At 38.7% G+C, this 19,833-nt stretch overlaps 1 protein-coding gene across 3 annotated transcripts in view; it reads left to right on the forward strand.

The window, feature by feature from the left end:
- NSD2 (nuclear receptor binding SET domain protein 2) overlaps positions 1 to 19,833 on the forward strand; it is a 58,950-nt gene that overhangs the window by 28,168 nt on the left and 10,949 nt on the right. For all 3 annotated transcript variants that reach the window (XM_075194188.1, XM_075194187.1, XM_075194189.1), the window contains 16 exons: positions 3,787 to 3,946; positions 6,238 to 6,404; positions 6,780 to 7,232; positions 7,954 to 8,098; positions 9,429 to 9,506; positions 10,562 to 10,662; positions 12,841 to 12,916; positions 13,863 to 13,984; positions 15,178 to 15,258; positions 15,348 to 15,471; positions 15,744 to 15,941; positions 16,931 to 17,110; positions 17,495 to 17,651; positions 18,240 to 18,445; positions 18,535 to 18,638; positions 18,716 to 18,985. In XM_075194188.1, coding sequence (XP_075050289.1) covers positions 3,787 to 3,946; positions 6,238 to 6,404; positions 6,780 to 7,232; positions 7,954 to 8,098; positions 9,429 to 9,506; positions 10,562 to 10,662; positions 12,841 to 12,916; positions 13,863 to 13,984; positions 15,178 to 15,258; positions 15,348 to 15,471; positions 15,744 to 15,941; positions 16,931 to 17,110; positions 17,495 to 17,651; positions 18,240 to 18,445; positions 18,535 to 18,638; positions 18,716 to 18,985 — 2,622 coding nt within the window. The remainder of the gene's footprint in view (positions 1 to 3,786; positions 3,947 to 6,237; positions 6,405 to 6,779; positions 7,233 to 7,953; positions 8,099 to 9,428; positions 9,507 to 10,561; positions 10,663 to 12,840; positions 12,917 to 13,862; positions 13,985 to 15,177; positions 15,259 to 15,347; positions 15,472 to 15,743; positions 15,942 to 16,930; positions 17,111 to 17,494; positions 17,652 to 18,239; positions 18,446 to 18,534; positions 18,639 to 18,715; positions 18,986 to 19,833) is intronic.

Here is a 19,833-nt window from a genome sequence, read left to right on the forward strand (position 1 = left end):
AATTCTGCAAAAAAAATGAAAGCGTGAAAAAACTAAAACTGAAACAGACTTGCCTTGAATCCGACGCTGGAGATGACCAATGGAAACGGCATGCTGACAGTAAGCCATTCCGATGAAAGAACTGTGTGGCACTGCAATTTGACATCATCACAACGCCTGTCAATCTAAATTTAAAGCGTCAAGTCTTTAAACACTTAACCTTAGGGGTCCCCCACATTGCCACTTTAAATTTAGATTGACAGGCGTCGCGATGTGCTTTGATCCACTCCTCTCCCCTGTTTCGGTGGGGTTAAGAGGGTTTCTACAATAGTGAGGTTCCATTTAAGAACAAGTACTTTTCTTGCTTTTTTTTTTTTTTTTACATATTGAATGAAAGACAATTCCTCTATTTCATTGTATAGGGGGTGATTGCTTTGTTCCATCAAAAATATCTGATCAGTGACTGCTGTTGACTTTCAGGGTCACTTTTGTATGGGGAACCCCTTTCACTCTCCCCATTATTTTACAAACAAAACACGCAGAGTCTGATATCTGGGTAACCATTGAGTGAAAGAAGTGAAAAGCAAATCCGTGTCAGACAAAATCTAATCTCTTTCACTTCAGGTAGTGGTCACACAAATAGGAGACTTGTCTGTCTGCTGTGGAGCAAAATTTTTAGAGTTGTAGATAATCTGGAAATTCTCTCATTGTATAAAAATGTCACCAAAGGGCATATTTTAAGTGTATCCTCTGAACAGTTTTTAAGGCTTGTAGAAGATCATAGAAATACAGTGCTTTTTTGAAAAGCGTAGACAAAACCTTGTACTTTGCTCTGGCTTTACTTGGTGCATTAGATGTATGTTCAGTAACACATCTGAAAGCCTCCATGCAGCATTATGTACTGTGTACTTCCAAAAGAATTATGGTGTACTCTACAGAGCGCTGACACTTATGAACACTGCCGTGAAACAAGCGCTGTCCGTGTGCGTACAGGTCCATCTGTGTACACTTTGGTGGTTTTTCTCACTGCATCAAAATTCCTTTTTTTCATAGGCTTTAAAAACATAACATGTGGCTAATACTTGTGTTCAAGGCCTTACTGTTTCCTGGTAACTTACACCCAGTACGTTTCTCTAGTACCTTTTACACAAAAGAACTCACCAACTTGATATTTAACTTTCCCAGTGTTTATCTTTTGACCTTGAATTCTCTTGGGTCACGAAATGTTTCCCCATCCCCAATGTATATCACAAAATGGCCCTTAATTTGAGCACAAATGCTTAATTGAATCACTGTACTAGAGGAAGTATAGCTGTTAATTCAGCATTTTTTACCCTATATAGTTATAATGTAGTAATCCTATAATTACACAGGCGGCAATCTGGGAGCACTGTAACACATTAAATATTAAGGTCATCCTTTGTAAGAATTTTATTGTTTGTTAGATACCAATATTTTATCTGTGAGTGATCTGCACCATTCAGTCTTTTCCCTTTGGTCTAGAACATAAAACCTGCTTTTACCCTGACTTTATATGGCTACATTTACCTGCTGGTAAATTGTACCATCTTGTTTTACCATGTTCTGAAATATTAAATGTTCTAATAATACAATGGCTTCAAATGATTTATTTGTGTAAACAATTAATGATAAATACTTGGTTTCCAATGCCAATTCATTCAATGCCTGTCATTCTGTGTGTGCTCTAGAAACCGACCCATCATGTGAGCTGCAATGTGTCATGACGTAGTCTGTTTGTTTTACATAAACCCTAGAACCACGTTTCCAATCCACCACATTTCCATACATACATGCATTGCATATAAATGTGAGCATTGTTTAAATGTGCCGCACAGCACTGCAATCCCTATCCTGCAAACCGTATGGTGATTGGCCAAATTGCCCAACCACAGGCTCCCTGTCGACACTGAAGATTATTTAAGTATATACATTTTTGGATCTAAAAATTAACCCTTTAAATCTGTAGTGTGCATCCTTTTTAATAACCTGAGCAATTTTTATACTTTGGTAATCTGACTGTTTCATCGGGAATAAATGTTATAACCTAGTCCGTGCAAGCACATTTTGTGTTGTGGTTTGGGCCTGCTTTTGGTATCATATTAGAATACATAATATAGCATGTTTTGGTGTATTATTTTTTTTGTTATTGTAATACACTTAGTTCAACCTCAAATATTCTACCAGAATGTAACTACCTTGTTCTTCAGAGTATAGCAGTACATAATGCCAATGCTGTTCGTTTTCTCCTGAATATATTAAGTTTACATGCAAGTGCAGTGCACCCATATGTATAATTTCTAATCTTTGAGTGAAAGATAGGGCCAAGGCTGGGGAGACAAGTTTTTGTGACTAGGTCTGGTCATTAAGGAATTAATAGAATAAACCTTGACAAGAAATCCATACTCTTTAGGTCTGATTCTTTTCTGCTTATTGACGATTGAATGTTTGCCTGCAGATTGCACACAGGTTCGATATGGGGACGTTTTGTGTTGGTGATGAGTTATGTGGTTCTTGTAGGCACTGAACCTACTGCTTGTCACTTGACAGAACAGAAAGTTGATTCCTTTCATTAAGGTACATTCTAGTTTGAGTGATCAAGGTCATTAGTTTCTAAAGGACCTCTTAATTATTGTGGCCTCCTAAATCAGATTTTTATTTTCCCCATATGCTTTCTGTAATGATGTTATAAAAAAATACATGTATCTCACAACCTTTTAATCCCCATCTTCTTACAGCTTATTTCAGGAAACTGAAATTTCATAAGTCAGCAAGAGGAGATCAGGGACCTGAAAAATGTCTGAAATTAATGTAAAGATAAACCATGCCTCACCCCCTATATGCTGCTGTCCCACACCTAGATAGCTGTAATACATTGAACCGGTCACACACACTCTGAATGCCCAGTGATGGGATTGCTGTACACTTTGCCTGTACATGTAAGTGGCCAGGTTGGATGCACCTTAATCATTTCAGGCTTAAACTGGGTTCTGTTGTTGCTACAGAAAGATTTACCTTATAAGCAGGCCAATAGTGGTCATCTTCCACCCACGTTTCTAACATAGCAGACATTGTGTTTAGTGTTGGAGATCACCGATGCTGGCCATATTGCAGTTTGTTGCCAGTTTAAAGCATGAAAGAATTATTAAACGTAATTGTGATTTGTGAGTCTTAAATAAGACTCTTCCCTTTTGGGTTTGTAGTTACTCAAAAGATTCAGAACATCAACACTGCTTTCCGTACCATAGTGGAGTGTTGCTGGGAAAAAGCAACAGATGGTGGATGGAAAAGGATCTGAAGGAAACATCCTGCTGTTCTAAGCAGGGATATACACACAGAATGACTTGTGTCTATATGACATTTCCAAAGACTATCTGAGTAATAGGTAGACTTGAAAATTTGATGGGGACGACCTCTAGGGGTGTGGTGATGCTAGACCTACTTAATATGTTCTACATTATACCTCCCAAATGACCGTCTAATGAAACTTGCCTGTGCCTCCTATTTGTCCTAGTGCTCCTCCTGTGCAGAGTGGAGCTCCCAGGCACGTCATGCCCTTCCTTTATTAGTCTTAACATTGCTGAGCCCATGTACAAGGTTTTCCCCCCCTTAGACTAATGGTTTACTATAACAAACTACTAAGTCTTTGATGTGACTGGAACACTGACATTTGAAGGTTAGAGAGTATAATCACATTGTAGGATAATGACATTACTGTTGAGCATGATTATTCTTAATTTAGATGGGTTTTTTTTCACTCAAATAAATCTGTTTTCCCCTTTTCCAAAGTCTCTTTCAGATTTAGATACATCTGAACTCAAAGAGCACGATGAAACGTCCTACAAATTCGCAGTTGGAGATCTAGTATGGTCAAAAGTCTCCGGTTATCCATGGTGGCCATGTATGGTGACGTCTGATCCCGTTCTGCACAGTCACACTAAGATGAAGGGTATGTTCTGCTCCATTATGTAACACACAAAATTTTATAAAAGGTGATGTCTATGTAGGTGTGAGCAACTGTAAGAAGTTAAGGAGACCCTAAATGTTATCCTGAATAATTTTGTGTCCGTCAATGTCCTCTACTGGTATATATGTATGGTATAGAAAGCTTATCCTGCTACCTGAAGCTGAGACAGCTAGCCATGTATTGCAGGAAAACCCAAAAATATTACTGTCCTGAGCTCTTTTAGAGCTCTATGGCACAGCTAAGGAGAGATGAAGTCTCTCTGGTTTGCTACATTTGGCATGTTTGGTTAAGGACACGTTGTTTAGGTGGAAGACACCTTTTACATGGTATGTCCACTGTTATGGTTTTTGTCCAGTGTTGTGGTGTTTAGAACTTGTTACAGTTGTGAAATTAGGCATTCCTTATTCATAGATATGTCACTAGGGACTGTGTGGCATACTCTGTCAGCAGTTATTCTCCCCTTCCACAGATTTTCCCTGTAATACCTGTGTGTAAAACACTGACCCCCTGACATGCTTGTATGGTAAGGGTCATAAGAATGTTTTTCTGATCCTACAGCTCAACCCAAATGCAGGTAGGTGGCCAAACTGGCTGAATTTCTGCCGTCATGAGCACGGACCAAGCAGCCAGATCTCTTCTGGCATCGTTTGTTCCAGTTATTGTGGTCAGAAGTTGACCTCACATACAGGCCAATAAAGGTTGTGACCATAATTGCCAACCGGTAATCTAGTTGTTTTCAATCAGATTGTTTTTAGGGTCACATATGCTGCGAAATTAGCAATGGCAGCGAGATCAAACAATGAATTTAAGGCATATTTCAGCTTTAGAAGGTGGAAGTGCATAATCTCTGTCTGCTGTACTGAACAGCCTCTCTATATTATTGTTTCTTTGCTGTCATACAGTGCGAGGTAAACAGCAGACATAGAACATGGACCTACAAGGTAGACCAGATAAATACAGAAAGGAAAACAAAGGGCAGTGAGGTTCCTGCTCATGAGATCTTACAATCTAATTCAGTTTTATACAAATTACCTGTTTAGAGCTGATCCATAATCTAAAAGTTGTTTTTTTTCCATTATTGCAACTAATGCTATAGTTCACAAAACAATAAAACCATGTGCTGTGTACTATTATAAATACAGAGTAAGAAAATAACACTTTAGTGTTGAAAATAAACTGAAGCCACGTATATTCAGCTGTTGGAGAATACCTATTCTAATCTCGTCCTAGACTGAGGAGATCTATCAAAAATGAATTTCGTCCAGAAGTTAAAATTGCCATAAATAAAACATTTCTTCATTTCAAACTCTCCACTCTATTGAAAATGTGATTTCTTTTCGGTTCTGTCGATATTACTGTGCCCTGCATTTAAACAGGCGGTGCATTTCAATGGGTGTATAAAGCCTTTTACAGTAAATGACCCATAGACATGATGATTGAAAATCTCAGCCATTCACAAGCAGTGTTTACTATTGGCCACTTGTGATTGGATGAATATGTGGATCCATATGTCAACAATGGGGCTAGCGACAAAGCAATTTAATACTATTGTGGAACTGTTCCAGCGTCCTTTACTGACAGCGCACAATGACCCTTGTAGTTCCACAAGCACAAACATGTCCAATTTTTAATAAATTTTACATGGTTGCTTGCAAGATTTGCAAGAAAATGGGGTCGACAAGTAAACTGCATTGTACTGTGTGCACATGTGACCTTTCAGCACTGGACTTGAAGAAGTCACTGGCAAATTACTGCCGATGTGACTTTGAGTGGTTTTTTTTTTTTACATATTGAATCTACTGTTACAGAATTTGTCTAGGAAACAGTGATTTAAATGGTATTTCAATTACAAAAATATAGCCTAATTTAAATCATTATGCTGGATACTGCAATTTACTAGAATAAATTTTCTTTAATTTAAAATAGAACTTCTTCCTGAAATTGCCTGTTGAAAACGGTGTTCCTGCCTTTTCCTTAGCAGCAACTGTAACTATGGAAACAAAGTGGGGACTGTACCTTTAAGTAATAAAAACAAATTTCTGCCGATGGATCCACATTTAAGATGTAAAATCATTTTAATTTCAACAAATGATTCTAAAAGTGAGAAGTGTCATAAACAGAATAAGTTTAGTTTAATTGAGAAAATCCAGATGCATTGTCCCATATATGGACACTGCGTGGTAATTCCGGTTATATATACAGTGTGGCCAATTAGATGAAAGTTCTGCAACATTTTACCTGTAAAACTATTGTATATGTTCTGTTTGTTTTAGGGCAGAAAAAGAGCATTCGTCAATATCATGTACAATTTTTTGGGAATGCACCTGAAAGAGCTTGGATATTTGAGAAGAGTATGGTGCCCTTCAAGGGAGAACATGAATATGATCATCTCTGCCAGGAAAGTGCCAAACAGGCACCCAACAAAGCGGAAAAACTCAAGGTGCTCCTCTTTTATTGCCTTCCTTTCGTTAGTGCCAGTCTTGCAAGTGCCCTGTTTGTTTTACTTTTTTGGTTTTTTTACATCACAGAAAACAAAGAATTACATACACTAAACTGGCTTGTTTCCAAATATATGTATTCACACACTAGGGCACAGTTTATTTTGGATTTGAGTTAATTTATGCAGCAATTTGGAAATCATTACTTCATAGCTTACAAAAAGGAATGGGCCCTCTTTGCTTTCTTTTTAGTACATGTTTCTATTGTTTCATTAAATTGCTGTCTTATTTTTATTTATTTTTGTAAAAAAAATTGTCCCAGAGTGGTTCAAAGATTCTCTTATTGATGATGTTTTTTTCTTTATCTTACTTTGCAGCTTTTAAAACCAATAACTGGTAAAATTAGAGCACAATGGGACATAGGTATGGAACAAGCTAAAGAAGCCATTCTGATGACCATAGATGAGAGAAAAGACAAATTTACTTTCATGTACATCAAAGACCGTCCCCATCTTAATCCTAAAGTAGCTAGGGAAGCCGGTATTCCCGTGGAGTCGTGTGTGGAGGAAGATTTGGAAGAGCCACCAGAGAGCCTCAAAAAGGATGACAGCGTGCCCAACAAGAGAAGGAGGGTGTCCAGGCTTTCTGCTATTGGCTGTAAAGAGACTGAGCCTGATGTGAAAACCACTACAAAGCTTCCAGAAAGCCCAGACGCCAAAAGCGGGATGTCACCACAGCCGCAGAAAAGGAAGTCGGGAGCCTATGGAAGAGGCAGGAAGGGAGATGCTGTGACCCAGTTCCTAGTATTCTGTCAGAAGCACAAAGACGAGGTTTGTCTTCCACATCTGTCCGTTTTTCACATTTATTTTATAGTACTAGGCACTTGTGAATACAGGTGATTAGCGTGTTTGCGTTCTTTCAAATGTATGTCCCCAAAACAATCTCTGACCTGCTACTTAGGTTATACATCATCGCCCAGGTCTGGCTGCTCCTGGTGAAGTGAGAGAAATTTCACTTTGTTTTCAGGTGGATAATGGGAGGGGATCACTGAGAGAAACAGAAGCCATTGACTACATAGAGCAGTCTGGCTTTTCATTTTAGTAATCTAACACATGGGGGATACTCCCTGTATTGGGAAAATTAAAAAAAAAAATCACATTCAATGACTTAAATACTATAAAAATGTAGGGGATGGTTCTTGTGAGTGACTTTTACACATCCAAAAAATAGATTTTGCTTAAACTGACACAGAACTTATTTGCGTCAATTTAATTTAAAACTTTCACCTGTAGTGTGTGTATTGTTTGGATAGAATTAATTATTTGATAAATCTCCAATGAACGGTGGAAAACGGTATACCAGTTGTTTGCTCAAGTGCCCATAAATACATTGTGTGATAGACAGTGTTACTTGAATTTAGGTTGATATGGGAAAAGGGAAGTGCATCTGTCTTACAAGCTGAAAAACACTGTAGCGTATTTGAGAACAGTGTTCCTGTAGAAAGTGCAGCTGTGAATCTGAGACGAGTTCCTTTTTTTTCCCCCCTATTAGGTAATAAGCGAACACCCTGATGCTTCGAGCGAAGAGATTGAAGAGTTACTTGAGTCACAGTGGAACATGCTCAGCGATAAACAAAAAGCCCGCTATAATACAAAGTTTGCCATTCTCACCTCTCCCAAACCTGAAGAAGACTCTGGTAAACATGATACCAAACTGTACTCTAAGGCATTTTAATATCATGATGGTTTTAAATGGAAAAAAGAGCAGAGTTTCTACTAATCCTTTTGATTAGTTAGCCCATCTTTATACATGTTTATTTAACGTCCAGCCTGCGATAGCTGCGTTTACACGTCCTTTTTTCTTTTACTGCGAAAAACTTTTTTTTTTTTTTTATGGCAGTTGAACAATTCATCCTCAAAAACAAACCTTGTGTAACCTCCGTTTTGTAGTCTCCATTCGCAAATAAGAGTTGCTATATCAGACGTACTAGTTGAAGCTTTTTCCATATGTGGTCTTTTCTCAGACAGCCAATTTATTGTTAAATGCTGTTTGTAGTTTTAATTGTTGGGAGTTCTATACAACAATTTTAATATAATCTTGTTAGTAATTGGTTTTTCTATTGATGTAATAATGGTGGTATTGTAAGAGGTACACCTGCTGGCACTGGCTAAATAGTTACTGAACATCCCCCACCAGTGTGTTTCATAGTGTGCTGCCCAGTAGTGCTTCATATGTGCAGTACAGAACAGTATACATTAATACACGGTGTAGTCACATTATCTTAATATGTAAGGAAGACTGTATACTGAAATTAATAAGGCAACTTTTATAAGTGCGCTATCCCCAAAACATGCGGCAGGAGTAGTTATGTTAATGCACCATCAGTTCAAATATGACCATTGCCCAACTTCTGAGCTTGTTCATGTGGATGTTAGTCCATGTGCCCAGTGTTCCATTCAAAGCGATGCTGTGTCAGCCGTCTAGCGGGGATTCTGGTCATCACTTCCCTTTATTGGTCTGTTCACATTCACTTGTAGAGTATAATACGGTTCACTGGAGTGTAGAACTCTGGTGTGAACGAGCCACAGAGACTTTCAACATGTTTCTATAGTGCAGCATCCCTGTCATTAATAGAATAGCAGTACAGGTCTCTAGTCCATGCTGCTTTTAGCCAACCACTAGTGACCATTTACATTACTACCCTCCCTTCTTTTCTTCTTTTTCTTAAATTAAAATGGTTAGAAAACATAAGTTAATTTCTGTATTAAACAGATGTGTCCTTGATTGGCTACATTCTCAGTACAGCTCTGCTAACCAGAGTTAAACATTTTGTCTTATTTTAATATGCTTCAACTGCACATAAAGCCATGATGTGTACCCTGAATATCACGCCATTGTACAGGCAGCTGTCTCTCCACTGGCGCAGCGACTTACCTTTTTTAGATCAGAAAATGTCATGGAATAATTGGATACCGGTTAGATGGGGAACAGTCAAACAAAACAAAAACCCTTCTGTATCTCTCAAGGTACACCGCCGAGGAACACTGGGGAAGTCAAGAGGAACGTATTTCAGGAGTTACCAAAGAGGAGATCGCGATCAAGAAGTAATTGAAATTCGTGTTCCCCACTAATTACTGATAATTGGTCCAGAATAACTTCATGAAAACGAAGCCTCTTTCTAAGATATTAATGGATTCTTATAGGTGTAGTGATAATACTTTTTTGTCTCTTTCTGGAGAAGAAAAATGCACTGCATGTAATGTTCATCAAACAATTACTGTGTTCAGTTACATGTGCTTTGTTGTGCAACCTCTATATCAATATCTCTTTCCTGCCAGTTAAAACTAGACTTGCTCTCGTCTCTTGTCCAGCTTAGATGTAAAGCATCCTAATGTGCCAAGGAGTTTGTAATCTCAAAGGTACAGGCCCCTGGCACAAGTGATTACAAGAGGGTAATAACATTTGCTCTTTTTAGTACATATTGCTTTATTTTCCCCATGGAGAGATCTGTTTGCAAGACAGCTTTGTAAATACCTTTTTATTGTGACATTTCTCCCTCCCCCTTAATTGTGCGGTCACATATGTTGTAATCACCCATAAGTAACAGCACAGTGATTATCTTAACACTTAATGGTATATGTACGGGCAAATCTTTGCAGCAATTGCATCACTTCATCCTAATAAACAAATCATTTTCATCTGTTTTGTACATGGAGTAAATACAGTGGTGTGCAGATCGCTAGCTTGTTGGATACAAATTATTTTGCATTCACCTCTGTGAAACGCATACAGCCAGGGCACCCACTTCCGGTGTATACTGAAATGACATGTTGTTAAATCATGCTTACACAGTGGTGGTGGAAGGACAAGTGTGGTTAATTTTATGCTGTGCATCCTATGCTGACAAAGGTTATGGTTTTGTAAAGTAAATGGGTAACATTAGCCAGCAATAAATAAAACAATGGACCTTTTTATTCTGTGTTTTGTTAAAGTCCTGTCTTCATGCATACTACACAAACATGCAAATGAGGGTCATGACCTATTGCACTAGACCTATAATAGGATTGGGTGGAATGTGTGGCCACATTTAAATACCGAGTGGGTAGTAGATAATATTCCTGGGTTTTTTTCACACGCGTTTCACACCCTCCCCCTAAAGGTAGATTGCATGGAAATACACAAGACCACATAAAGACGGACAGCAAGTTGCCTGAAGATGACGAAGCTCCTAGGAAGAGGCTCAGGACCCATAGTCAGAAGGTAAAGTTATTTCCATGTGTCTTATTCCTGTACTAACAATGTAGCAAAGACTAACCTTCAGCTAGCTTGTCAATTAGTCACTTGGGTAGCGCATTTTGGTGCCAGGAGATGTAAAGACATGCCTATATATAATATTATTGCTGCAGAAACCTCTGTTCCTGTTTTCAGCCTAAATTGACAATATTTGTCTTACACACTAAAGCTAGTGTCTGTTAGCCTGAATAAAGATGGAGAATCTCACTGTTTTAATTCCCCCGTCCCCCCCCTTAGACAATGAAATGCTTGGCACACCCTTGAGTATTCTGGGAAACTTCATTCCCTTACAGGTCCTGCACACACATATAGCTGAAATGTCCTAAATGAAAACAATCTTGTGTGTAGGATGAGCTTGGTTGTTTGTATTCAGAGCAGTCTGGAGAAGTGGTAAGTAAGCCGCACCTAATACTGTTCATTGTTACCCCTTTGTGGTTGCTCCCATGCTCTACATGAACAGAACTCCCTATTTTTCTGATTATTTTAGGGTTTTTAATTTTATATACATCCCAATCAAGTGGCTGTATTAGCGAACACGCAACCTAATGACCGCCTAGGTTCAAGCTCCTTTTCCCAGGTTTCCGATATAGATCAAATTATATAAACTCTGAGAATAAACGCAATCTCTAAAAAGTCTTCTAAGCGCTTCTCCATTTAAGGAACATTGAGTTTGTCTATTTATTCAACGGGGAGATTATGCTTTCATTTTTCCCATGATGAGTCTACAACTGAATTGCTGAGGATTTTCTCTCCCAGTAAAAGGTTTTATTTTACAGCTGTAAAGCCAAAAGCTTCCTGTAGGCAACAATTTTAATGGTCACCTTTTCATGTGAAAGTCTGTCCCTTTAAAGTACACCTGGAGGCAGCGATCTTATGCATTCATGTGAATGCAGCCTATCCATTCTCTTGGAACCAATGACATCATCTAGTTAGGTGATGGGCTGCACGCTCTGCTGTAGGTTTAATCCACAATATGGCCGCCTCCACAGTGTAGACAACAGGGATGTTGCGGGTAAACCTGATGGTGTGACACCCTGGATGATGTAACACTGATCTTGAAACCACTTTTTTGTTGTGAGCGGCTTGTATCGGAGCACATCAGATTAAAACCTGAAGTGTAAACCATAAATGAGTGAGTGTGCAATAATGATTGATATGGGTGTCTATATTTCAACTACAGTAACATTTATAATCAATCACTTACACAGTAAGATTTTATTCAAACTAATGATCACATACAGGGAGTATCGGATGAAGCTCGTCTCACGCAATATATCTGGACCACGTGAACAAATGACAGCTTTATGTCACTGCCCAGACAGTACAGTAATAACATATTAGCCTATTTGCTTCACACTTTTGGGATTTAAAGTCAAAATTCATAGGACGGGTGCAGCAGATTCATACACCAATCCCAAATAATTACAAGGAAGGTTGCTATTATACAGAGGGGTGTGCAAGCAGTTTCCATACATGGGCTGAAGTTCTTTCAGTTTTGCTATAATTCTGTGTCTCGATCAATAATCCTCCACAAACATTTAATTAATGTCTATAAAAATGTGCAGTGGTTAGGATGCCCTTATTTAGCAAGTGACTGTACATTAGATCTGAATAAAGCAATCTACGTCTGCCTAGTAGTATGAGGATTATATTGTCACTGCTCTGACAGACCATTTAAATACAGACTGACAATTTATCACCATTTTCTCTTGTATGTCTGTAGACACCTGCATTGGATTTTTTTCTTCCTCTCCCCACCATCCCCCTCTCTCATCATCCTACAGACGTACAACGTCCTATCACTTCCTGGTTTGAGGTGGCATGCGTTGCATTTAGAAATATACTGCCATGCAGATCTTCCACTAGATGGCAGCCAAGGATGTGTTATGTAAAGAGACAGATTCTGTTCATAATATCTGAATTACCATGGATATATAATATCATTCATGACATCGTGGACTCCTGTTTACACAGATTTTGCTTTGTGCCTAGGCTTTAAGCAATGGAATGTGCTTTTATTTGTTTGTACCGTTTGGCTGTCATTTAAGACTTGGATAAAATATTTCTAGGTTTCACTAGTGGATGCTTTTCATCTGATCAATTAAAAGCAACCGTTTGGTGTGTCATTTTTTTTCCCCCCTGTAGCAAGTGGAAACCAGTATTGAAAAGTCTTCAAAATCCTGTAGAGGCAGAGAAACCATCCCTATAAAGCCCCAACCAGGTAATGTGAATCCATGTAATTGTTTACACTGATTCATGAGGTTTCCCTAGACCGTATATTTTCTGGAAGGCACAAAGTACGTCTAATGTTTAGTCTGTGTATCTATTTGTTTCCTTGGGTGAATGTCACGGGAACTGCTAGCACTCTCTAGTCTCCTTCATCCTCAATTGTTTTCTATAAGGTAAATACACACTTGAGGGTGACATTTATGAAAACCAGTGTACAACTAATAGCTATGTAACCCATAGCAACCAATCATGCTGCATTGTTTACTTATTTGCACCAGTTTTCATAAATATCCCCATTACCTCTTTCATTCTATGATCTCCTTGTGCCACAGTCCTAGAGCTTTGTGTCTGCAGCATTGTGGCAGTAAATCCACGTTCAGGTGACAAATAACTGACCTCCAATAATAAAAAAAAAGGGTGCAACACAGAAAAAAGTGTGCTTTAGGCTATCCATGTGTGACCATACCATATACAGCAATAACACACGGGATAAGCAGCACTACACAATACTAGAACTCTTGCATGTTATAAAACACTGAAGTTTCAAGTCACAGACGGACCCTTTTCTACATTTACCCAGCCAGGGTCTGTCTGTCTGACCTGAAGTGTCAGTGATTTACGAGATGCACTCCTGAATAAAAGGCAAATACAAACCAGCATCAGCTTCTCTGTTATCACTTTGTGCTGCCTATCCCTTGTGTTTTTGCTAGATACATGACCCCGCCAAATATTCATCATGGCTTAGCAGTAATGTTTTCATGCTACGCTCTAGTGCCAATATGACCTCTGTCCCTGAAATTAGACACCAAGCACAAGCCAGTATTGCCTGGCATCACTCTATAACTAATATGCTCATAGTATCTGAGAAAGCTGGTACACTGAGTGTTTACTGAAAGGGTGTGCTGATAATATATACCAACTGAGTATTTGTTTTACAGCAATGCACAACCTCGCTGATACTTGTAAGCCATTAAAGAAGAGGAATCGCAATTCAGATTTGGGCTCAGTCACACTTGCTGTGAGCAAAAGTTCATCTCCTGTTTCCCTGACTGAGAATGAGGTAGAAATCCAAATTGGGTTTTTTTCTTCCTAAGTTTGTGTAAATCCGAGTGATGCTAATAATGCTAGGAAGTGTGTTTTGTCTATTTCATGAATATTGTTTCCATATCTTATTAACCATTAGCTGTATCTATCCTAAACTTTACTAGTATAACCTTTTATTATGTACAAGACCTGATGATCTCCGTATAAACCTAATGTTTGGTAGCCAAAAGGGTTGTATGTCTTCACATTAAATGGGACGGTTTGCATAGGTCAGAAGCATGCCTATTTTTTCCTAATTGTTTTACATCTGGAATGTTGGCAGGTACAGTTACATTATTCAAACTGAAGGAATTGTCAGTCTTGTTACAAACGGCATGAAAAAGTGTAGGGTACAGATTACATAGATCCTTCATTTCTACCCCATTAAGTAAGATATCTATAAAATAATGTCTGTATGCAGTTGAAGTTCTATGATTTTAGAGAAATGTAAAGCTTAAAAAGGCCCATTTTGGCCATGTAGAGCTTAACAAGGCACAATTCTAGGACATGATGGCTTTCTATGAACACAGTATATAGTAATTATTGAATCTCCTTCCACAACATGTAAAACATTTACTTATGTTGACCGGTACCATTTACAGGAAATCTAGACGTATTCTAAATATTGCCGTATCTGCCGAGTGTAATGACTATCCTGGAAGCTCATCAGTAAATGTGGAATCCTGAAACCCTTACAATACTATTGAGACTTAAATTTGTGTATAAACGCCTAAAAATTGTATTAACACTTGTTTATTTTAGAATTTCAGAAAATTACTTGATAAACACAATGACATTATATTGACATTAAGCTAGTTCTATTAAAAGTACTCCGAAGTATTAAGAACCTACAGCTTATAACACAACCTGTACACTGGTCAGGGCTTTCTGTCAAATAGGGGACATTTATGGAAGTAACCTTCACCGTATAGGCCACATGAATGCTTCTTGTGAATGACTAGTAGAGTAAATACTGTGACTGACTACCCAGGAAGGAAAAAATAATTTGTTCCTTCTGAGCATTTGAGGCCACATGACCGGCAACTTGATGTATTTCCACCTAATTAAATTGTTGGTTGTAGAATGGAGGGTTGGTAGTGTGCCAGGCTTGATCCAACAGCCACATTTAATGTCTGATTACTGCCGAGGTTGAACGTGCTTTTATTGTAGGTATCTGATAGATCGGAATCGCCCTCTGAAAGTGCAGATAAATCAGAGAGAGGACCTGCCAGAAAGGAACTCGTCTGCCAGGTAACGCAGATTCGTTTTTGCAGCATACATTTCCTGAATGGTGTTCTGGAGACTAGGTTTACGTTTTTATCTGTACTAATATTTTCTAGGTTTGCGAAAAACCAGGGGAGCTCTTACATTGTGAAGGCCTGTGCTTTGCTGCATTCCATGTGTCTTGTCTTGGGCTCTCTAGAAGGCCCACTGGCCAATTTCTGTGCCAAGAATGTACCTCAGGTGGGTGCCCTTAACTCTTCTCATTATCAGAAAGTTTAGGCACAATGTTAAAATATTATCTTGTGCATATCTGTCATAAAATTAGTTTTGTTTCCTCACGGGAACTGGTATATCACTTCTGTTTATTTTATAGATTGATAGACCACTTTTTGTTTCACATTTTAGTTTATTAATCTGATCAGTTTTGCTTTTGATCTGTTCCGCTTTAATGGCAATTTTATTGCGTTGCATCCTTGTCCCTCACACTCCTGCACTTGGTTTTTCCTGTGTAGGTATCCATACGTGCTTTATGTGCAAAGAGAAAAATGCAGATGTTAAACGTTGTAATGTATCAAATTGTGGCAAATTTTATCACGAGTCTTGTCTAAGAAAGTGCCCTCATGCAATATTTGACAAAGGAATCCGTTGCCCTCTTCATCGTTGTATCAGCTGCCTTGTTTCTAACCCTTCAAATACCAGGAGTATCAAAGGTGAGCGATTACTTATCTTTTCTATGCCTGGTTTTCATATAGGTATGTTCCCTAAAATATATAAATATAGTTGGTTGCGGAGCTTGTTCCACTTATTGTACTTAATCGTCTTTGCCGCCACTAAAAGCAATCCCGGTCTTGCTCCAACCTTCATTGACACACCAGCCCCTGTTTATGATAGAAGTAGTGCAAGACATTGAAGAGACTATCTGTTTGCCTTTTTGGTTTATAATGAACCAATAAGTAGCTTTGCCAAATGTTAGTCTGATAAATAATAAATAAAAATCCCACTTAAATATATAGTTACTGTGGTAGTTATACTGAAAGCTGGAAAGCACATGACATTCACTTGCTCTGCTAACCCCAAATCTTTTGGAGATACATCCACACACACGTATGTGTTTTATACTTCTCTGTAACCTGTTTGTTTTGCATTAGCAGATATTGAATTGAGCCCTCTGTTTAAATTCAAACTTACACCTTAAATTGACGTATCCTGAAAGCTTCATGCTTTACTTTTTTAGCTTTCATTATGTTTTGGGGGTGTATGCACATTCTATTTATCGATATTAGCAATCGCTGCAGTCTCTGGTTAGAGCTCTAATTATCTTCCTTTATTTCATTCACATTCTCATGTACTTCAGTGTTTCTAAGTATTCATGTTATACATGCGGCAGGATAAAGCACTCTCTGCCAGTTGTAGTTCTGTACATAGTGTATCTGTAGCATTACATCGATGGTATGATTTAGGACCATTACTCTGCACAGGGCTGACTTTATATTGTTAGTGATATTAGATGAAGGAAAGGCTTGAGCGACATAAACAATAACTCCAGTTCATGCAGCATTGGCTTAATACATAGGTTGTATTGTATATGACAGAGTAGAAAACCATAGCTGATATTATATTGCTTGTGTAGTGCCCATTGTGCATTCATGTCACTGAGGCACCTGATGACTAAGTCTAAGCAGTGGTTCATGTTAAACAGGTAAATTGACACGCTGTGTCCGCTGCCCTGTTGCTTACCACGGTGGGGAGTCTTGTATAGCTGCCGGATGCACGGTGCTATCTCCTTCCAGTATCATCTGTTCTGGACACTTTGCTGCAAAGAAATCCAACAACCACCATGCCCATGTCAATGTGAGCTGGTGTTTTGTGTGCTCCAAAGGTACGTCTTCTATTTTATTTAGTTTTAATTAGGTTTTTTTGCTGTCTCCATTATTTTTAGAATACTAATTGAATAGTGTAATGTTTTAAACAATTGTACGGGAATTCAAAAACCTTTTTTAAAATGATCGGATCTATTTTAACATTTACAGTTTAATTTTTAATGTTTAGAAAAGTACATAATTCCAGTGGAATAATGTCACAAGCAAATGTAATATGAACAGTGGGGTATATGCCAAACTTCTGAAGGAACAGATAGTGACTGTACACACAGATTCAAATCTGAGACTATGGATCCAGTCTGCTTCCCTGTATTCACCATGTCACAAACCTTTAACCATTTGAGAATGTCCTGTGTATGAAACGTAATCGCTCTTGTCTGCAGGTGGCAGCCTGTTGTGCTGCGAGTCCTGCCCTGCTGCTTTCCACCCTGATTGCTTGAATATTGAAATGCCAGATGGCAGCTGGTTTTGCAATGACTGCAGACTGGGGAAGAAGCCACGGTATCAGGACATCATTTGGGTGAAATTGGGAAACTACAGGTATTGTATATTACTGTAATTTGACACTTCACTATGCATATTGGGTATATGTAGGGAGTTTCAACAGCCCTTGGATAAAAAGTGGTGATTGGTGCAAAATTTGTGGGTATAAATAAAAATAAAATATGGCAAATAATGATTACAATTTCCTGTACAGGAATAATGCACCACTGATCCCATCGGTGCTGCATAGGGTACAAACAGATCCTCATTATTTGTCACAGATTCACAATAAATGTGAGTGCGATGGAGGTGTCCATAACTTATTCATTCTAAAAAGATCAGTAAATCCGTATACTTTTATCACAGCTCCAGGATAACTGCGATGTGCTAGCGCTGCCGCCCGGGCTGTGGGGAATGAGATTTGTAGTTTCACCCGTTTGCAAATTTTGCCATGTGTACACACTGCACAATGGGCACAAGAAACTGACGAGGGGTGGAGGAAGAGAGGGGGAGTTGATTCCCTGTACTTATCCACACCTTCATCTTGTTCCGAGCATATAAATTATTGCTTTTTTTGTTTTGTTTTTTGTACCAGATATATCATATCGCTTCAATAGTGTTAATTGCTTCCTATTTTGGTTTTAGATGGTGGCCTGCAGAAGTATGTCACCCAAAAAACATTCCTCCAAATATCCAAAAGCTGAAGCATGAAATTGGAGAGTTTCCAGTTTTCTTTTTTGGTTCCAAAGACTATTATTGGACGCACCATGCCCGGGTATTCCCATACATGGAGGGGGATCGTGGGAGCAGACATCATGGAGTTAAAAGCATCGGCAGAGTCTTCAAAAATGGTACTTTGTTCCCCTCTGCCTTGGAGCACCTGCCAATGCTGGCTTCCTGGAAGTAGCATATCGTACTTTAATGTTTCCTTTCCTTTTAGCTTTGCAAGAAGCAGAAGATCGATTCAGTGAGATCAAGTTGCAGAGGAAAGCTAAAGAAACTCAGGAAAATGAAAAAAAACCACCGCCTTATAAGCACATAAAGGTATGGTCTGTAAAATTGCATTCATGTAAAGTTTTCCCTTTTGCAAATGTATTCATTTTCAATGTTTTTATCATTAGGTGAATAAGCCTTATGGCAAAGTTCAAGTTTACACTGCTGATATATCGGAAATTCCTAAGTGCAATTGCAAGCCATCAAGTGACAAACCCTGTGGATTTGACTCTGAATGTCTCAATCGTATGCTAATGTACGAATGCCACCCCCAAGTATGCCCTGCTGGGGTGAGGTGTCAGAATCGGGGCTTCACAAAGCGTCAGTATCCAGAGACCAAGATAGTGAAGACTGAAGGCAAAGGATGGGGTCTGATTGCTACAAGAGATATTAAAAAGGTATACAAAAATATCATTACTGTGCATACAAGTCCAAGGTGTAGATTTACTAAACTGTGTGTTTGAAAAAGTGGAGATGTTGCCTATAGCAACCAATTGGATTCTAGCTGTCATTTAATTAGTGCATTCTACAAAGTGACAGCTAGAATCTGGTTGCTATAGGCAACATCTCCACTTTTTAAAACTCGCAGTTTAGTAAATACACCCCCCAAATGTTGTCTCCAAGCCAAACAATAGATGGGCTTGAAGACCAGATGAACTTGAACTAAGATTAACTTGAATTCTTGTTTTTAAAAGAGTTGTAAATTTTCCAAGATACAACCTAATGTTCCGCTTACCTTGGCGACTGGAGTGGCAAGAACCAGACCCCGCACACCTAATTGGAATGGCAGTCACTGTAGTTCCATAGAGTTCAGTTTTATTCTCAGATGTTTGAATGAATTGAGTCATGCACTGTGAGCTGCTGAGGCTGACTTCAGATACGTTGTGTGGTCCAGTCATGAATTCACAAAATTAAATGCAGCTTCTATATCCTGACAAATTGAGTTTTCTGGATGACATTCATCTTGTTCTTTGTATAGACAAAGTGTGATACTTAATATCAGAGAGCAAGTATTTCTGTGCAAAATGAGAAAACGGGGGCATTTGGGTAGATACATGTAAATGACCAATTCCTGCCCTTGTCTCTTATAAGCTACTTAATTTGTGTGTATGTAATAACAGATGAAAACTATTGTAACCTAGCAGTTCCACTCCCCGCAACCATCTGAACTGCTAGCGATCCTCAGGACTTGTGAGAACTCTTCTTGCCAGGTTTGTAACAGCTGAAGGGCTCTGTGCCACTTTTC

The sequence above is a fragment of the Mixophyes fleayi genome, chromosome 1 (genome assembly GCF_038048845.1).
Source record: "Mixophyes fleayi isolate aMixFle1 chromosome 1, aMixFle1.hap1, whole genome shotgun sequence".
In the NCBI taxonomy this organism is placed as follows: Eukaryota; Metazoa; Chordata; class Amphibia; order Anura; family Limnodynastidae; genus Mixophyes; species Mixophyes fleayi.